This window comes from Beta vulgaris, chromosome 6, assembly GCF_026745355.1.
Source record: "Beta vulgaris subsp. vulgaris cultivar EL10 chromosome 6, EL10.2, whole genome shotgun sequence".
NCBI classification, from domain to species: domain Eukaryota; kingdom Viridiplantae; phylum Streptophyta; class Magnoliopsida; order Caryophyllales; family Amaranthaceae; genus Beta; species Beta vulgaris.
In genome coordinates this window covers 19,136,751-19,155,200 of record NC_079207.1, presented here as the reverse complement: position 1 = coordinate 19,155,200, position 18,450 = coordinate 19,136,751, and the positions used below count along the sequence as shown (strand labels likewise).

The 18,450-nt window shown below is 35.9% G+C and overlaps 1 protein-coding gene across 1 annotated transcript; it reads right to left on the bottom strand.

Moving 5' to 3' along the window:
- Positions 1 to 15,788: 15,788 nt before the first annotated feature.
- Positions 15,789 to 17,681, bottom strand: LOC104896098 (EG45-like domain containing protein 2). Its single transcript, XM_010682798.4, has 3 exons — positions 17,479 to 17,681; positions 16,839 to 17,109; positions 15,789 to 16,097 (listed from the first exon to the last, which is right to left on the bottom strand). The coding sequence occupies exons 1-3, from the start codon at positions 17,579 to 17,581 to the stop codon at positions 16,091 to 16,093; spliced, it is 381 nt and encodes a 126-aa protein (XP_010681100.2). The 5' UTR covers positions 17,582 to 17,681; the 3' UTR covers positions 15,789 to 16,090.
- Positions 17,682 to 18,450: the final 769 nt, after the last annotated feature.

Here is an 18,450-nt window from a genome sequence, read left to right as displayed (position 1 = left end):
TATGAACAAAATAGAAATTTTATTGAATTTATTTATGATTTCTAATATTATAATTTTTTAGTTGATTTTTGAATTAAGTACAGTACTTCATAAATTGTAAAGAAAGTAGACACTTTGATTTCAAGTCAATTTTTTCATAGGTTGTAGTTTGTAAGTATTTTAAAGTTTTTGTGAAGTTTATCATTTTAGTGATTTGCATAATGTAAATTATGCAATTTTATGATTTTAGTTGACTTGTGAGTGATTGTTATAATTATATTTTTGATATTTTTGTTTGAACCCCTTTGATTTGTAAGTGAATTTGTAATTTAGAATGGGAAGGGGGTAACATAGTCTCTTCATTCGGGGACACCATAGCTCCCCCTTCCCTTATATAATAGAGATATGTTGTACTTTAATTCTTGAATGATATTTTACATAAACTTTTTACCTTGATAATTAATGCTATTATATAATAGAAAAAAATAGGTCCATATATATATGTAAAAGTTTCATTATATATAGGAAACACTATATAAATAAAAAAGTAAATAATTTTTTTCCTTGTCTAACTTCTAAATTTGATTTCACTACAAATACACCTCTATTTTTTATCATGACCCACCATTAATTGTGAATGGTTCTTGAGAATAGTGATTTGTAAGTAAATTTTTGTAAATATTTTTTGTATGTATTGACGTTCTAGGTTATTAGCTAGTTTTAGTTTGTATGTTAATTTTAATTTTAATAAAGTTTCCTGATTATTTGAGTGATTTGCGTGATTTTTATAACGTGATTTTCTCAATTGTATGGTGATTTGTAAAGTTTATTCTTTTAAGTGATTTGTGAGTGAGTGTTGTAAATTTATTTTCAGTAGTTTTCTTTGAGTGTCTATTTTGATTTTGACATTCCTTTTGTAATTTTAAAAAAAAAAGGGCAAAATAGACATTTCAAAAGAGGACATCATTGCTCCCCTTCCCTTACATAATAGAGATAAGAATTTTTCTATTTTGCTCGCCAGTCGCGCCACCAAGAAATTGGGATCAAGTCATTTGTCTTCTACGTTTTAATACTCTAGTTCTCTCGTTCATTATAGGTAGGACTACCAGACTACCAGTTGTCAGTTGATTAGGCCGAAATTTTATTTATAGAATCAAATCTTACAAGTACAGCTAGACATGTCATGATAACATAGTGCAACGCATTCTTTCTCGTAGTACTCAGCTACTCATAGCAAATAATAGAAGAAATGCTAACATGTAAACTATTATATCACGACAATTAGAGACAGAAAAAAGATATCTAACTTATACATTGACGAAAAATGTAGTTACTGTGTTCCCACCAACCAATAAAAATAATAAACAAATATATTAGTACGTGATTATGATTCAGAAAATACAATTCTCGACGTGTATTATGTGCATATTTTTTAAGGTTAAATAATAATTAAGTATTATACACCATCCGTCCCAAAATATAGTTCCCATTTCCATTTTGGGTGTCCCAAAATATAGTTCCCATTTCCATATTTAGTTCCACATTTTAAAGTAATTTGTCTAGAAAAATCGTGTCCCATCATTTATTTGCTTCTTGAATTTTGTTTTTTCCTTTGTTTATTCCACCAAAATGTTACAATTAATGCTCTTTCACCAATTATCTCTATTCTCTCTCCTAAACTCATCTTTTCCCATACAACATTTATTTAAATAAACAAAAAATCTTTACTATCCCAACTTGCATAAATTACCGTGAAAAAAAGGAAATGGAAACTATATTTTGGGACGGAGGGAGTAGATCATACGGAAATCAATGGTGTGACATGATTGTTAAAGTTCATGCAAAAAAGCGTGTAAAGAAAACATGAGAGAGAAAGTTAGAGAGAGACTCTAGCATCAAGCCCTCAAAGATTTGTCAACATAGAAACTCTAGTCAATGTTATCCAAAAGTTCCCCAATTCAATTTCGTGACTCTTGCTGCCATCCAAACTACTAAAACCTTCCTGGTTATTTCTACCATTTCTCTCCTATCTTTAGTTCTTGTGATTAATGAAACCTAGTTCCCAAATTTGTTTATAATACAGCACAAAAGTTTCTCTCAATTGAGTTCCCAAATTTCTCAAAAAAAATCTCAGATGCTTAAAAGAAATTCTCAGTTGCTGAGAATTTTTTATCTCATCGTCTCCGGTATATTCTTCAAGTAATTTTATTCAGATATGGGTCTTATGCAGGAATTTCATTTCATTCTCTAGATTGGATTAAAGGGTTCTTGTTTCTTCCTTTCAAGTTCAAATTAGGCTTCTTGGCTAGGGTTTATAGGGTGTGTTCTTTCGTTTTTGTCTGTTGGATTCGTGGTGTTGTTCATCTATTGGATTATTCGTTTTCCTTTAAAAATCTTCTTCTTGGTGGTGTTGTTGCTCTGTTTTTCTCAGAGTTATTCGCACTATTGTTGGTCTCCCGGCCTTCCAATGTTGGGAGTTCAAATATTTTTTATGGGGTGTGATTTTGTGGTCATCTAATCACTCCTCCCCGTTGGAGTACCTTCTAAGCCAATTTTCAAAGCTAAGAAGTGGATGTTGTGTCTTGAAATCCACTCATACGTTGGCATTTAATACAAGCAACAACTTGGTAAGTTTGCTTCATTATCCCTTCACTTTAGATATTATTTCAAGAGTAGAATTGATGTTAGACACTGATGAGATAATTATTTGTCATATTTAAGTTCTTTGGCCTTATGTTAGTTACTTAATCAGAAAAGGTCCTAAATTTTGTGATATATTATTAAAAGTGGTTACTTTGAAGGAATTTGGATTCCCCTTGAAAGGTATCCTCATAGACTATTGTCGGTCTGTTCAGTATGTTGTCATTCTCATACTTTCGATTTGGTTAGAAATACGTTCTTTATTTATGGTTGTAGTACCCAACTGTTATAGTTATTTCAAAATGCTATGCACTGAATTTGGAATGGTTGGCTATGTAACGATAAACTCAATGAAATCCAATCTAGACTACAAAAGTTATTGGAGTGGATTTTGTTGGGCGTGTAGCAAAGATTTGCTTTTCTATAAAAACTCCTCTTTAGGCTATAGAAGCTATTGGATTGGAGATTTTTCAAGTTCTTTCTTCAAAATTTATTGCCATAAATTAGCCCTTTTTGTGCCTAAAGCAGGCTTCCAAAAAAAATGTCGGCATTCTCAATAGATCTATGAATTTCATAAGTCATAAGTTATCAAGCAAGCATCTATTGAATATTACTTATAAGTGTTTGTATATTATTGTTGAGGATGGCATTCAAGGTAGTAGTTTATTAATTATTCTCCCCATCATGTTAATAGGGTGGTGGAACCCTACAAGAGTTTTGGAGCTCAATGAGTAGTTGCAGGTATTAATGGATTTTGGGTGGCCCCATACTTTTGTTGTGCTTTCATTCTCTTGGAAGATTATGTGGAAGCTTTCCATTTTAAGATATCTGATAATGTTGTATAGTATTGTCATGTTTTACTATAGATATTTGGGAACTAATTTGCTCCATCTTATTTATGATGCATGGTAGAACTGTCTACCCTTTTATGAATCAATAATGTCTATTGCATGTTGGAATATTAGAGGCAGTGCTAGAAAAAACGCTTTGGTAGAAACTCGAGATTTTTGTCTACATAAAAATGTTAGAATTTTGATGCTTTGCGAAGTGAAATCACAATCCCCACCCTCTCAAGCAATGATTAATCAATGTGGATTCCACGCCTTTGACTTTATCCCAACTATAGGCTATTCTGGTGGATTATGGTTAATGTGGAAGACTTGTAATATCCAACCATCTAGTCTCTCTATTATATATAAATCTGCTAGATTTATGTCTTGTTTAATTCATATTGCAAGTTTTAATATTAGTTATGTTGCCATTTTCATTTATGCACCTGCCAAGAAAGAATTCAAGAAAGAATTCTGGTCTGAACTTATTGCATATGCCCTGTCTCTTCAACTCCCTTATGTAATATTAGGGGATTTTAATGAAATTTCAAACACAAATGATAAAAAAAAGGGTGCTATTGTATATGCTTCTAGATTCATTACCGTGAATAATATTTTGAGTAATCTCCCTTGTATAGAACTTCCCTTTTCATGCCCTCAGTTCACATGTAGAAACCCAATATTTTGTGTAATTATATCTTTTCTATCCTTGATAAATTGGGTTTTTGTCCGCAATGGATAGGTTGGATCAAGGAATGTGTATCTTCTACATCCTTTTCTGTCTTAGTAAACGGGCTCCCAGGTGATAAATTCTCCTCTTCTCGAGGGATTAGAGAAGGTGACCCTCTTTCGCCTTATTTATTTATTTTGTGTGCTGAGCTTCTCGCTAGATTACTTTCTTCAGCTGCTTCTGGGCATACTAAACCAATTGGAGTTCCCATTGGTAAAACAAGTATGTGAATTCCTTTTCTTACCTTTGCAGATGACACAATGATTTTTGCTAAAGCCACTAATTACGGTTGTCTCATCATCCGTCAAATTTTGGATAAGTATTGTTCAATGTATGGTCAACTAGTCAATTACCATAAATCTTCTTTCCAATGTACTGCTAATATCCAAGAGGCAGAAAAATGTAATTTTGCTTCTATCCTTCAAATGCGGGAAACTAATGATCTGGGGGGTTATTTGGGCTTTCCTATTATTCATTCTAAGGTGACTAAAGAAACCTTAAGTTTTATAGTTAGTAAAACAGCTAGCCAACTCCCTAAATGGAAAGCCAATGCTCTTTCCCAAGCAGATAAGTCAGTTCTTCTTCAATCAAATCTTGTTGCTAAGGCTAGTTATCAAATGCAAAGCTTTCTGTTGCCTAAATCTATCCTGGTGAATCTAGATAGAACATATAGAAATTCCTTTTGGTTATTTGGATTAAAATACACGTTTTATGTTTTAGTTGAGTTTAACTATGAACGATGTAATTTTGGAATAATACGTGCAAGTTGTTAATGTTTAAGAATAAGAGTTGTTTTAATCTACACTAATACGTTAGTATCAATATGTTAGTATCATTAGTTTTACTTGGTGCGGCAGTCTTATTGAATTTTCTTTGTCAGTATTGTCATGGGTATTAGCTTTCACTAATACGTTAGTATCATTAGTTTTTCAAGCTCAATTATCTATCTTGTTATTTTTTTTTTTTTTTTGATAAAGAGAAGAAAAAACTTAGGCAAACCCTCTAATCCGGAGGCCAGCCTAAAACATCCTTTCGGATGAGGAGAGAAAAATCCATATCATAAGGAGGGAAACAAAAACACAAAGAGGAAACCGCATGACCCCGATGAGCCATGAAATTTGCCGCTCGATTAGTCTCGCGAAAACAATGCTGCACTGACACCGAGTTAAACTTCAAGAGCTCCAAACTTACATCAGAAATAATATTATTAATCACCCAAGGAGTATGCCAAACCTTATTAACCGCATTAACTACTGCAAGGTTATCTCCTTCAATCACGACATTGGAAAGATTTAAGGAATGGGCACCCCTAACAGCTTCAAGCAATCCCCAAGCTTCCGCTTGAAGGATGGAAGTGCAAGGCCCTAAAGAATTAGAACCAGCCAGAATAACTTCACCCATAGAATCACGGATCACAAAACCCAAAGAGGCCTGACCAGAACTAAGCTTAGAGCCATCAAAATTGAGCTTAAACACACCATTAGGCGGAGGGGACCAGCAGCAACCCGGGCCCCTACGAGGACCACCCCAAACCCCCCCCCCCCCCCTCCCCCACACTCGCCTTGAGATTAGACTTATAACCAGCAGAAACAAACTCCGCAATAGCAAAACTGGCTCTTCTCGAGGACACACTTTCCTCATTAAAGATAGTCTTATTGCGAAAAAACCAAATAAACCACCAGGCAGTGGCAAACATGGCCACCTCCTTTTTTGAAGAACAACTGTTAAGCGCAGCAAGATTCTCCATAAAAGAAGAAGACGACAAACCATGACCCAAGCCCGGGAGACACGGCCAACCCATCGAGGCATGCAGATTAAGGAAAACATCAATAGTGAAAGGACACTGAAAAAACAAGTGAGTGGCAGATTCATACTGACTCGTACAAAGAACACACTGCTGAGGAAGAAAAACATGACTTTTTTCAAGCCTATCCTTCGTAGGAAGACCATCATTGCAGGCCTTCCACAGAAAATTTTTAATTTTAGGGGCCACATCAAGAACCCAAATCCAACGGAAAGCTACAGACTCTGGTGGAGAAGGAAGAAGCCCCTGAGCAAGCAAAGCACCAGACTTAACCGAATACTCACCATCCGGAGTCAGACCCCAAATCAATTTATCTGGATGATCTGACCTCGTAATAAAAAGAGAACAAACAGCTTTCACAACATCTACAGGAACCAAATCCTGTAACAAAGGCAAGTTCCATTGACGATTTGGCAACAAACAGGCACAAACTTTAAAATTAGAGGGATAATGAGAACGATGAACAATAGTTTTTAGCGGAAACGGAAAAACCCAGTTGTCATGCCAAAAGCTAATATGAGAGCCAGCCCCCAACTGCCACCGAAGACCTTTCTTAAACGTCTCCCTCAACGTCATCAACTGCCTCCATTGCCAAGATGCAACAGTAGAAGGTTTATGATCGAAAATAGATTTATTTTTAAAATACTTATTCTTGACCAGCTTGACCCACATACTATTGTTGTTCTTAACAATTTTCCACAACAGCTTCATTTGTAAGGCCACATTATTAGTCTCAGCTTTACGGAAGCCAACCCCTCCATAGGCTTTAGGACGACAGACTCTATCCCACCCAATCAAATTGGGCGATTTGCTTGCGGCCTCTTTATTCCAAAAGAAATTTCTATAGATCTTGTCCAAACTAGACAACGTAGAATTAGGAAGTAAAAAACTCTGCATTTGAAAATTAGCTTTAGTGGCTAAATTAGCCTGAATCAGGACCGTCCTACCAGCTTGGGAAAGCGAGTTAGCTTTCCATTTAGAGAGTTGAGAGTTAGCCCTACTGACGACTGAGGAAAAAGTGTCTTTAGTCACCCTATCCTGGATTATAGGACACCCCAGATAGCTTCCAAGATCCTGAGACTCCTCCATTTGCAAAATATTTGCAAAATTTTTCTTAGCATCCTCAGATACATTAGAGGAGACTTGAAAAGCAGATTTCGCAAAATTAACCAGCTGACCAGACATCACACAGAATTTATCCAAGATTTCTTTAATGCGAAGACAGCTCTGATCAGAGGCCGAGGTAAACAACATGGTATCATCAGCAAAGGTAAGAAAAGGAATGCGAATTCCCGATCTACCAACCGAGACTCCAATCAATTTATCCGTCTGGCTATTAGCTGCCGCCATTTGTCTAGCAATGAGTTCAACACATAAAATAAACAAGTACGGCGATAAAGGGTCACCTTGCCTAATCCCCCTAGAAGGGAAGAATCTCTCGCCAGGGATACCATTCGCCAAAGTGGAGAAAGAAACTGACTCAATGCAACTCTTAATCCAAGAAGTCCACTGAGGGGCAAAGCCTAGCTTTTCCAACGTTACTAGCACATACTTCCATTCTAATCGATCATAAGCCTTCTCCATATCCAGTTTTATAGCTATCCAACCCCCCACCCCTGTCTTTCGCTTGAAGGAATGAAACACTTCATGAGCTATCAAAATGTTATCTTGAATTAATCGTTCCGGCACAAACGCCCCTTGCAAAGGGTGAATAATGCGGCCCAAGACAAACTTCAACCTATTAGTAAGAACTTTGGAGACAACTTTATAGATTGTCGAACAAAGACTAATGGGTCTGAAGTGATTAGCTGTAGAAGGGTTATCAATTTTAGGGATTAACGCAATAAAAGTATGATTTATTTCCTTAAGAAGCTTGCCTGAGTGGAAAAAAGCTTGCACAGCACGAATAACAGAATTGCCAACTAGGGTCCAATACTTTTGGAAAAAAAAAGGGGGGAAACCATCCGGACCCGGAGATTTATCCGGAGCCAGATAAAAACCGCCACTTTAATTTCGTCCCCAAGGACGGGAGCACACAATAACCTATTATCATCATCCGAAATGACTGCCTCAAGAAGTTCAAAATCGACATCAACATTGAATGTAGTATCAGAATTTTACGTAAAACGTTTTCCAAACTCCGACGTTAATTCTTCAAGGATCAAAGTGGGGTTAGTAATAGGGGTCCCACCACATGAATCCAGATTCTTAATTAGATTTCGATTCCTACGAATAGAGGCGTGTGCATGAAAAATTTATGAGTTAGTATCCCCTTTAAGTTTATAATTAATTTTGCTACGTTGTTGCCAATAAGCAGCATTAAACTGAAACAACTTTTCGCGTTTTAGCAAAAAACGTTGTTGCTGTTGCAATAATGTGCAATCATCTTCCCGAGATAGGAGTAAATCTTGCACATATTTCAGCTTCTTATCAACTACACGCAATTGACGGAAAATGTTACCAAAGGATTTTTGGTTCCACTCTTTCGATTTTTTCTTTAACAATTTACATTTCTGAATTAAACAAAACATACGGGAACCATAAAACCGTTGACACCACGTTTTTTTAACTAATGTGTCATAGTCCTTACGAAGACACCACATTTTTTCAAACTTGAAAGGAGGAACTTTAACCGAAGTCAAGGGTAAAAAATCCAACGATAACATACAATGATCTGATGAAGTAAATATATGGTGATTTACACGTGCAGCCGGAAAACAAGAGAGCCAATCAACACTAGCTACACCTTTATCAAGTCTTTCAAAAATATTATTAGGACCCGACAATTTTTTCCACCACGTAAACGGAGGGCCCGAAAAAGGAATCTCAGAAGTGGCAGTTTTGGATAAAAAATTATTCATCATATCACTTCTTGAAGAAACATAGGCCACACCCCCTTGTTTATCTTGAGCATTGCTCAACTCATTAAAATCACCTAAAACAATGAAAGGCAATGTTTGTAAATTTAGGTAGGAAGAAAGTTCCTCCCAAAATTGAGCTTTGTGACTTTGTTGAGCTGGTGCATAAATAAAGACAACTAAGAAAGGCACATTAATTCGAAGATAATTAATAGAACATACCATAAAACGCGAAGATTTATATACTACAGCAAGATTGAAGGGATTTATATTACAATCTCGCCAAAAAACCCATAAACCACCTGAAAATCCCAAGGGAGGGACAAAATCAGCATGATCAAATCCGCACTTGTGCACGCAAGCTGGGGAGGGGGGGGGGCTTGGACCTTAACTTCACAAAGCATCAAGATTTTAATCTTGTTGCTTTTACAAAAATCATTACATTCTGAAATTGCATTTTTTCTACCAACCCCTCTGATATTCCAAAACCCGATCGACATTATTCTAATTTAGCAAAAAAAGATCCTACTAAACATTGACTGATTAAAGCTACTAGATACAAACAACCATTCTTCCATAGAAAACACATATCTTAAACCCTTTTCCTCTTCAGGGCGGAGGACACATCATCATCCACCCCATCATCCATACCACGTTTGGCAGAGCTAGTCTAAGAGGAGAGAACCAATGGTAAGGCAGGGTCCATCCCCAGGCTCCCAATTTGCTTAATTATAGAGTTATCCGAATGAAGAGAAGTGAAAGAATGTTCTGCACCAGGAGATAAATCCTCAAAGCCCTCACCCAGCTGATGCTCCAACAGGGGAGCAGACATATCAAAAGCATTACCAAAAGCCTCACTCAGAGGAGAGCCTTCAGCAGAGGATAAGGGAATGTACTTACTAGCATCAATAAGAGCCGAAGAGACATACACACGAGTGGGGACAGGGTGAGCCACCTGGGGGGGACTGCTCACCAGCTTCTACTATCTTCTCAGACCCAAGCTCAATGCCAGGTGGAGAAATAGGGGGAATAAGTACCAAAGCCTCATCATCAGAGGTATCATCAGGGCCTGGGCCAGCAGCAAACAGAACTTTACCTTTACCTTTTCCAGCAATAGAGACATTCTTGGGAGCATGAATAGCAAAAACAGAATCAGGCACCTGCTCAACATCAGAAATAGAAATTCCTTTAGAAGGAATTTTAACAGACAAACCAGAATATTTCAATGGCCTTTTCTTTAAAGGAAGAGATTGAGGCTTGTTTCTAGCAATGTGTTTAGATTGCACATGCACCACATTAGCCTGCTCGGCTGTGGAAGCATGGTTTTCTTGACCAACGGCTTTCGCAAGAGCATTATACAACGTTTTTTGTTTGGGACTTTTAATTAATTGAACAGTGACCTCCTTATTAGGAGAGGTAAGAAGGGGACAAGCTTCAATGACATGCAAAGATTCACCACAAAATGAACAACCAACAGAGAAATCCTCATACCAGACAATGTAACCATTAACAAGAGAACCTTCACGACTAACCTCAGCAAATTCCAATAGAGGAGCTTGAATGTTAACCCGAATACAAGCCCTAGCAAATCTAATCTTGTTCCTAAGTAAGGAACGTTGATCAAGCTTGATAAGAGCACCTATATCATTCGCACTCAATAAATTAGCAATGGAATCAAAATTCATTAGCTCAGCAGGAAGACGAGGAATCCTAACCCACAAATCCACCCATTTCACTACAAAAAAAAGCTTATATAGCGACGGATTTTTGGAGACGGATATATATCCGTTTCTAATTTAGAGACGGAATGTTGATAATCCGTCTCTAAATTTATTTAGAGACGGATTTTTTTAAATCCGTCTCTAAATTAGAGACGGATTTTTAAATCCGTCTCTAACTTTAGGGACGGATTTTAAAAATCCGTCCCTAAATTAGAGACGGATTTTAAAAATCCGTCTCGAAATAAATTTAGAGACGGAATTTGAAAATCCGTCTCTAACTTAGGGACGGATATTGATAATCCGTCCCTAAAGTTAGAGACGGATTTAAAAATCCGTCTCTAAATTTACATATGAATATTTTATTCCACGTATTTAATTTAGAGACGGATTTTCAAAATCCGTCTCTAATTTAGGGACGGATTTTTAGAATCCGTCTCTAATTTAGGGACGGATTTTTAGAATCCGTCTCTAATTTAGGGACGGATTTTTAAAATCCGTCTCTAAATTTAGAGACGGATTCTAAAAATCCGTCTCTAAATTCAAATATGAATATTTTATTGCACTTCTTTAATTTAGGGACGGATTTTAAAAATCCGTCTCTAAGTTAGAGACGGATTTTAGAAATCCGTCTCTAATTTAGAGACGGATTTTAAAATCCGTCTCTAATTTAGGGACGGATTTGAAAATCCGTCTCTAAATTAGGGACGGATTTTTGAATCCGTCTCTAATATTTCTTCTACATATTACCAATATTATGTAGAGAAGTATACAAGTTGTATTTGGTGTAGTTGGTTGGAGCTTCTTCTCGTTTCTTTGAGGTTACAAGTTCGATTCCTACGAACAGCGATTCTTGCGACTGTGGAGTCTTCTTATCCTTTCTCTTGTAGAGCTGAACCGGGTTTACTTAAGGGATATTCCTAAATGGAATGAGATCAACTTGAACTAGGTAGGTAATAATAGGTGATTAAATATAATCATGATAATATTAGGAACTATCGTGTTGTTAAATTCGTTTATATATTTTTTATATTTTCAACGAATTTAGAGACGGATTTCCAAAATCCGTCTCTAAACTTAGAGACGGATTTCCAAAATCCGTCTCTAAACTAGAGACGGATTTTCAAAATCCGTCTCTAAGCTTAGAGACGGATTTCCTAAATCCGTCTCTAAGCTTAGAGACGGATTTCCAAAATCCGTCTCTAAACTTTAGAGACGGATTTTTAAAATCCGTCTCTAACTCGAATTAGCGACAAGGGTTTTAGAGAGGGACAATATCCGTCTCTAAATCCGTCTCTAAGCCCATATAGCGACGGAATTGACCTATTTAGGGACGGATTTTGTCCGTCTCTAAATGGACTTTTTTTTGTAGTGTTTGACCTCTTCCAAATAGGGGTCAAAGGCTGGTTTCCATGGATACATCACAAGTAAATCTCCCTGAACGTGCCAGGGCTGTTCAGACCACACTAAAGACAAGTCTTGAGGATTAGCAAAACGAAATAGAATCCAATGATTCCCCATATCCAAATAGTCTACCTCACCTTTAATGAACTTCCAGTCAGCCTTAGTTTTGGCTGTAATGGTGCGAATATCCAGAGGGACAGAGAGCATTTTACCAATTAAGCACATCTTAGAAAGCTCAGAAATATCTTGCTTCACCTGAGGAAGGCTATCAAGAATGATAGTCTCAGGAAAGCAAGGACCAAAAGGGGGGTCAGCAGACCCTAAACCAACATCATTCTCAAGCTGCGAAGGAGAAATAAATAAGGATGGGGGGCACTCAGAACTGACTGGAACAGAGGGAAGCACAAAAGTGGATGAAGAACTAGCATCATCCCCAGAACTAGGATGAGGATGTGCTATTAATGCTTCCTTAAAATTGGGAGAAGAATCCATCTTAATAACTACCAAACTTACTAAATCAGAAACCTCACAAACATAGGCAGAATAAAAAGAGGGAATGAAAGGGAATGTGCTACAATAAATTACCTGAGCCTCCCTTTTATAGAGAGGGACAGAATTACCTGATCTGAGCATTGAGACTTCCTCACTGAGCTTTTCCATCACAATAAATGCAACAGAGGAATGAGTAAGCCTACTTACCAAAGTAGGGGGGCTAACAAGTCACAATTATCACCTATAAACCTGCAACTCAGCCGCAAATCACCATAATTAAGCACGCCACACCAATTAGCGAAATCACGCAACCCTAAAAATCTAGCACTCACATTTAATGCTCTACAGGAAACCCCAACGAACCATCGCTCTCGCTTGTACTTGAACTGCAGCAAATAAAATCCCTTCCTCCAATTGAAAGATTTCTGGGAAACTTTAGCCAACTTTTCCGCCTTCCAACAACTCGTTACTGAAAAATGAGGAGCCTTTAGAAAGAAATAGGGCAAACTACCAGCTGACTGGTCGATTCGCAAAAGATAACAATGATGCGAATAAACCCTAAAAATTGGGGAAACCAACTGAAGCAGCGAAATCAAACTCAGACTAATGATGAAAACGTAGATCCATGGAAGAATTGCAAAAGATTTGTATTCTATGATTTGCGAAATGAAGAGTCGCGAAGATTTGGGGATTTTTTTTTGGGGCGAAAAGCTAGGTTAAGGGATTGAGGAATGGGGGGGCGTTTTCTGCAGAGCATCTCTCACTAACTCTTTCTCTCTCATACTTTTTTGTGTATGTTTTTATCTATCTTGTTATATGGTTGCCTAATTATTAGCATAATTATTATTACTTTTCATATTAGTATTATCATGAAAATTATTATTTCATGTATGACCAATAAGATCTTTCAAGATTATTTCATGAACAAGTTATATATTTTACATGCATTTATATGGCTAAAGTTTTAAAAGAATTACTATTCTTATAAAAGAGGATTATTTCCGAAAGTTTTTCTTAGTTATATGATCTTTTATGATCACAATTATAAAGAGGTCACGGCTTGTTATTTATTAGCAAGAACGGTAGCTATTATATTATTTACCCATGTATTTTTTGCATAAGTCATGTGGACAAGGTAGTTCCCCTCGTAATAGACTCAATAAGGAATACTAAACTTGGGGTGTGCACACTTTAGGAAAGGTACCTAGGCAAGGAAAAAGGATTTTTATCAAGGTTATATACTTTATATTATACAAGTATCATCAAGTATCCAATAAAGGTTTTTTGAAATTAAATATTTCAAAAGTTTAATTAAATAAAGTATTTAAATTTCCGCATATACATGTACTCAGTATTTTTACTGACACACTTTTATTTTGTTTTGTTTTATGGCTTTGTCCCTGTGATGACCCTTTTGGTGAGCAGAATTTACAGGTTGATTGATGCATACTTCGTATGGGGGAGCTAGTGAGGAGTAATACATAGCTTAGTTTAGTAGTTATTATTTTGTAATTTCCTTTGTCCTAGTAGAAACAATAATTTTTATTTATCCAATAAAGAGAAGTTATTATTATTAATTCCGTTGCATTATTAAATTAGTAGTTAGTAGTTTTAGCCTTCAACGTTATCACGTGGCGGTAATACTCTCAAGTTTCTCAAGTGTTTTATATTAAATTATAATCTTCAAAAGAGAGAAATTTGGGGGTGTTACAATTGATCATTGTGTCCTATTGTTATTTGAAAGGTTCATCGATTTGTAGGTCAGGGGAGTATGGAGTTGTGTATCTATTTCGTCTTCTAGATTGAAGACTAGTTTTGGTTTAGACAACTCGTTTCATTGACTAGTCCATCTAAATTAATTAACTTATTAGTTCTTGAGTTTAGTTCAGTAAAAGTAGTCTGCGATGTTATTATATTATTATTTATCCCTACTTAATATTCATTAGTATCATGTTAGGTTTATATTTATTTACTATGTAGTACTCAGGTTCGTTAATTACGTATTTTGTGTGTATGTGTTGATCATGGTTATGTCTTATTGATCCTGTGATGACCCGACTGGTGAGCAGTCTGTCGGGATCAATAGAGCATCGTTGTTTACAGGTTTGAAGATGATGCATCATGGGTTCGGGAATCTTGAGAGCTTATGTTGAATTTACATTTTATAATTGACTTTATATTTTCTAGTTGACTTTTACTTTTAAGGTTGACTTTTAACTTTATGTTGGTTTGAGTTTTGGAGTTGACTGTTGATTGATTCAGTTTTATTTCCAAAATTATTTATTATTATTACTGCTGCAAAATTCTAAATAAGTCGATACATTATTACACGGACGATAATACTTTAATAATTCTCTAAGTTTTATATTGAAAATGTATTTTGATAAATGAGAATTATTGGGGTGTTACAGTCTTACAGAGTGACGGGGGAAGCTGCAGAGGGGCTGGGGGTGGGGGTTGGGCTTAGAGTGTGGGTTCGGGGGATGGAGGCTTGGGGTTGGGCCAGGAGGGTAGGTGACGATAGCAGGGGTGGCGTCTGGGGATGCAAATAGGGTGGCTGTTGGGGTGGTGCTATGGGAGGGGTGGGGGAGTGGGTTGAGGGGCCAATGGTGGATCCGGAAATATATTTTAGTGGGGGCAAATAGTCAATCTTGGAAAGAAAAAAACTACAATATCTTGGATTTTATAAAAAATAGTATTCTGTATCAAAATTCAAGTGGGATAAAATTAAATGACCACTCACGTTTAGGCATAGCTAGCTAGCTTAGCTGGGGGTTGTAGAGGGGTTAGATTGGGACTGGGGTGGGGGATGGGCTAGGGTTGGGGGGTTGCGGGTGGTCGTAGTGGTGATTGAGTGGTGGGGCATGGAGGAAGAAGAAGTAGAGGAGGGAGATAGAGTGGTGGCCACGGGCATGGGGTTTCCAATGCGTGGCGCGTGGGGTTGTAATGGGTTGGAATTGTATTAAAAGCTTGACCCCACGGGCCACGCATTGCCCGAGTAGTGGTGACATGTGAGTAGTTAATTATTAATTTAAGTGTAAAACGGATATAATTCTTAATATTACTGTCAGGTTTATCTTACTTTCCTAAGGAGTGACATGTGACAAACTACAATATTTGTCCAGGTGTATTGATATTATAGATATAGATAATGTATAAAATATTTTTCGCTTAATATATGTGTAATATTTTTCATTTACAATCACAACAAACCTTATGCTTGGAAGAAGAAACCACAAACATGCTAATAAAGAAAGGTTTTTTTTGATAGAAGATCCATATATGTTGATCCAAGTATTCCAACTCTACTATAACTCTATAAGACTACAAACATATGGAAATAGTAGCATATATACCATGCTACTTGATTGAAGTTATGCATTTCGTTTTCTTATAACACCTTAATTAATTACTTCTTATCAAGAAAACAAACATCTTAATTAGCTACTTATTCCCATCCATAGAAGCAGAAAACTGCTTAATTCATTATTGCCTAGTACAATATTGTAGAACAATAAAATTAAATCATAACACTTCTTTTTCTAGGGCCCTGAACCCATGACAACATCTGTATATTTTACTATCCTTGTCTCCAGACTCCAATCATCTTTATCCTTTCAACAACGGACGTGTACTTATGCTCTGCAAATTAATTAGAGAAAAAAAAGATAAAATTATATATGAGTTAATAATCAATGTTGACCACCAAATTTAAGTTGCTAATATAAGTTTGCAATTAGGGTTTAGTGACCATCATAAAATTCTTTGCTAATGGTTGCAAACATGTTCTTTGTTCAAGCAACCGATTTTTGGTGAGTTTGCCAAGTCTGACCAACGTCAAAATAAGATATTTTTTATATAATGAACTACATATATAGAAATTATATTAATAAAAAAAATTATAGTGTTAAGAATATGAGTATGGTTAAACACAAAACAGTTTATTAGCTAACAAACTAAGGCCTTGTTTGGTTGACAAAACAAATCATGGGAAGTGCAAATTCCTAGGAAGTAGAAGTATATGAAGTTGTTTAGTTGACAAAACCATGGGAATTTGCACTTCCTAGGAAGTTCTACTACCTCCAAAATGGAGGAAGTTACTTACCTAGGTCCCCTATGTAAGTAGAGCTTCCCATAAGAAGTTCTACTTCCCATTATCAACCAAACACAATTTTACACTTCTTCAGAATTTCAAATACATGGAAAAAATAACTTTCTAGGAAGTATGACTTCCCATATATAACCAAATAAGGCCTAAGATAAAGGAAACTGCACATGATTCGTACAAATAAAATTATAAAATAACCTAAATGTACTCCTCTATTGTTTGATCAATTATTTTGTGAAATGTTTATTTTTATCTTTTTAAGAGTATATACTTACGGGTCATATCGAACACGAACTTTGCCAGCTCTAGTGTCAGCAATAACATTGAAAGCCTCTTGTGAAAGGTTAAGATCACCAGCACAACTATCACAAAGGTCGGTAACTCTGACAGTAACACTTTGTGATTTGCATGGGTGAGGAGCTTTATTTGCTCCTCCAATGCATGTAACCTTGTAAAATCTCCCACATGCTCCTCTGTTGTTCCACAAGTCTTTACTCACCCCTGTTATATATGATCCTTTGTCTTCGTTCCCGTAGCAAGCCGAGGCTGTTTGCATAGAAAATTTTTAAGATCCACAACATTATGATAGTCAACTATATAAAAAATCAATACAACAGACTTGTAATTATCTTGCTTTGCATCATTAAAACTTCTAATAATTTACTTATGAAATCAAGGTGATTTGCAGTAAATTGTAGTTTTCAGTCATGTACTTTTTTTTTGGCGGAGAACACATGACATGTCATGTCAGATACACCCTTTTCCTTTTCTAAATATCCGATTACTAATTATTTCCTCCAGTCTTTATTAGTTTATCCATTTTCTTGCAGAGAATTTTATGAGAAATAATGTTGTGAGTCATAAAAAGAAAGAGAAACTATTAAATTGAAGAGATATGTATGAAGAATTACTCACGAGTATTATGAGTATGATAGACAGCAAGTCCAACCTTAGCATTCGCAACAGTAATGGCAAGGCTTAGCACAAAGCTCGCGAGTAAGAGTGCTTTCATCCCCATTTGCTCACTTGTTTTGTGTTTGGCCTAATTTATCATAAACAATACTTTTACTCCTACTATACTTTGAATTCCTTTCTTTTTTGGGTATGCAATTCAGCCAATGGATGTCCCTCCTTTTATAGGCATAAGAAAGTTCAACTAGCATTTAGCAACTAGCAAGTCAATTAATTAGTATTGGGAGTGCAGGACACGCCTTTTCACTGTTTCACATCCCTTGACTAGTATGACTATTGAAACATTTTCCAATCATCCATATAATTTTGAATTCTAAATATGCCTCTTTTTTCTTTATAAGAAAACTAAATATGAGTGTTTTGGGTTCTGAATTTCCAACCACTTTCCTTTGTGGAAAAAGAAGCACCAAATTTAATGCAAAATTTCAAAAAAGTAATGAAAACACGTAGATCATTGAGTCAAACTATTCTATAGGATGATAATATTTGTATTCTCTCTCGAGATTTTGACATAAAACTAAACTCATTCCTATTACCATTATCTATACAAATATATTAAAAGACGTGCGAAAACAAGAAATTGTGGCACATGTCGCTCTCCCTAGGTAGTTTTAGTTCATGTAATCCATGTACAATAAAAAAATTATATAGTATAGGGTTTGATCCTGAGACCTCAAGTACATATGATAAAGTTCTAACCATTAGGCTAAGTTATATTTAGTGTTATTATCATAAAGTATTATATTAATAAATGAAATTTTTTCTTACCCGGGACATAGTCCTGGTCTAATAACTAATTAACATTACTAATACGAGTATAATTTACGAATGGTTACTGATAATAACGTATTTAGGTTATTAATATTTAATAATACTTAATGAGGTATGAATAAATTTTAGTTTGACAATTTCGTA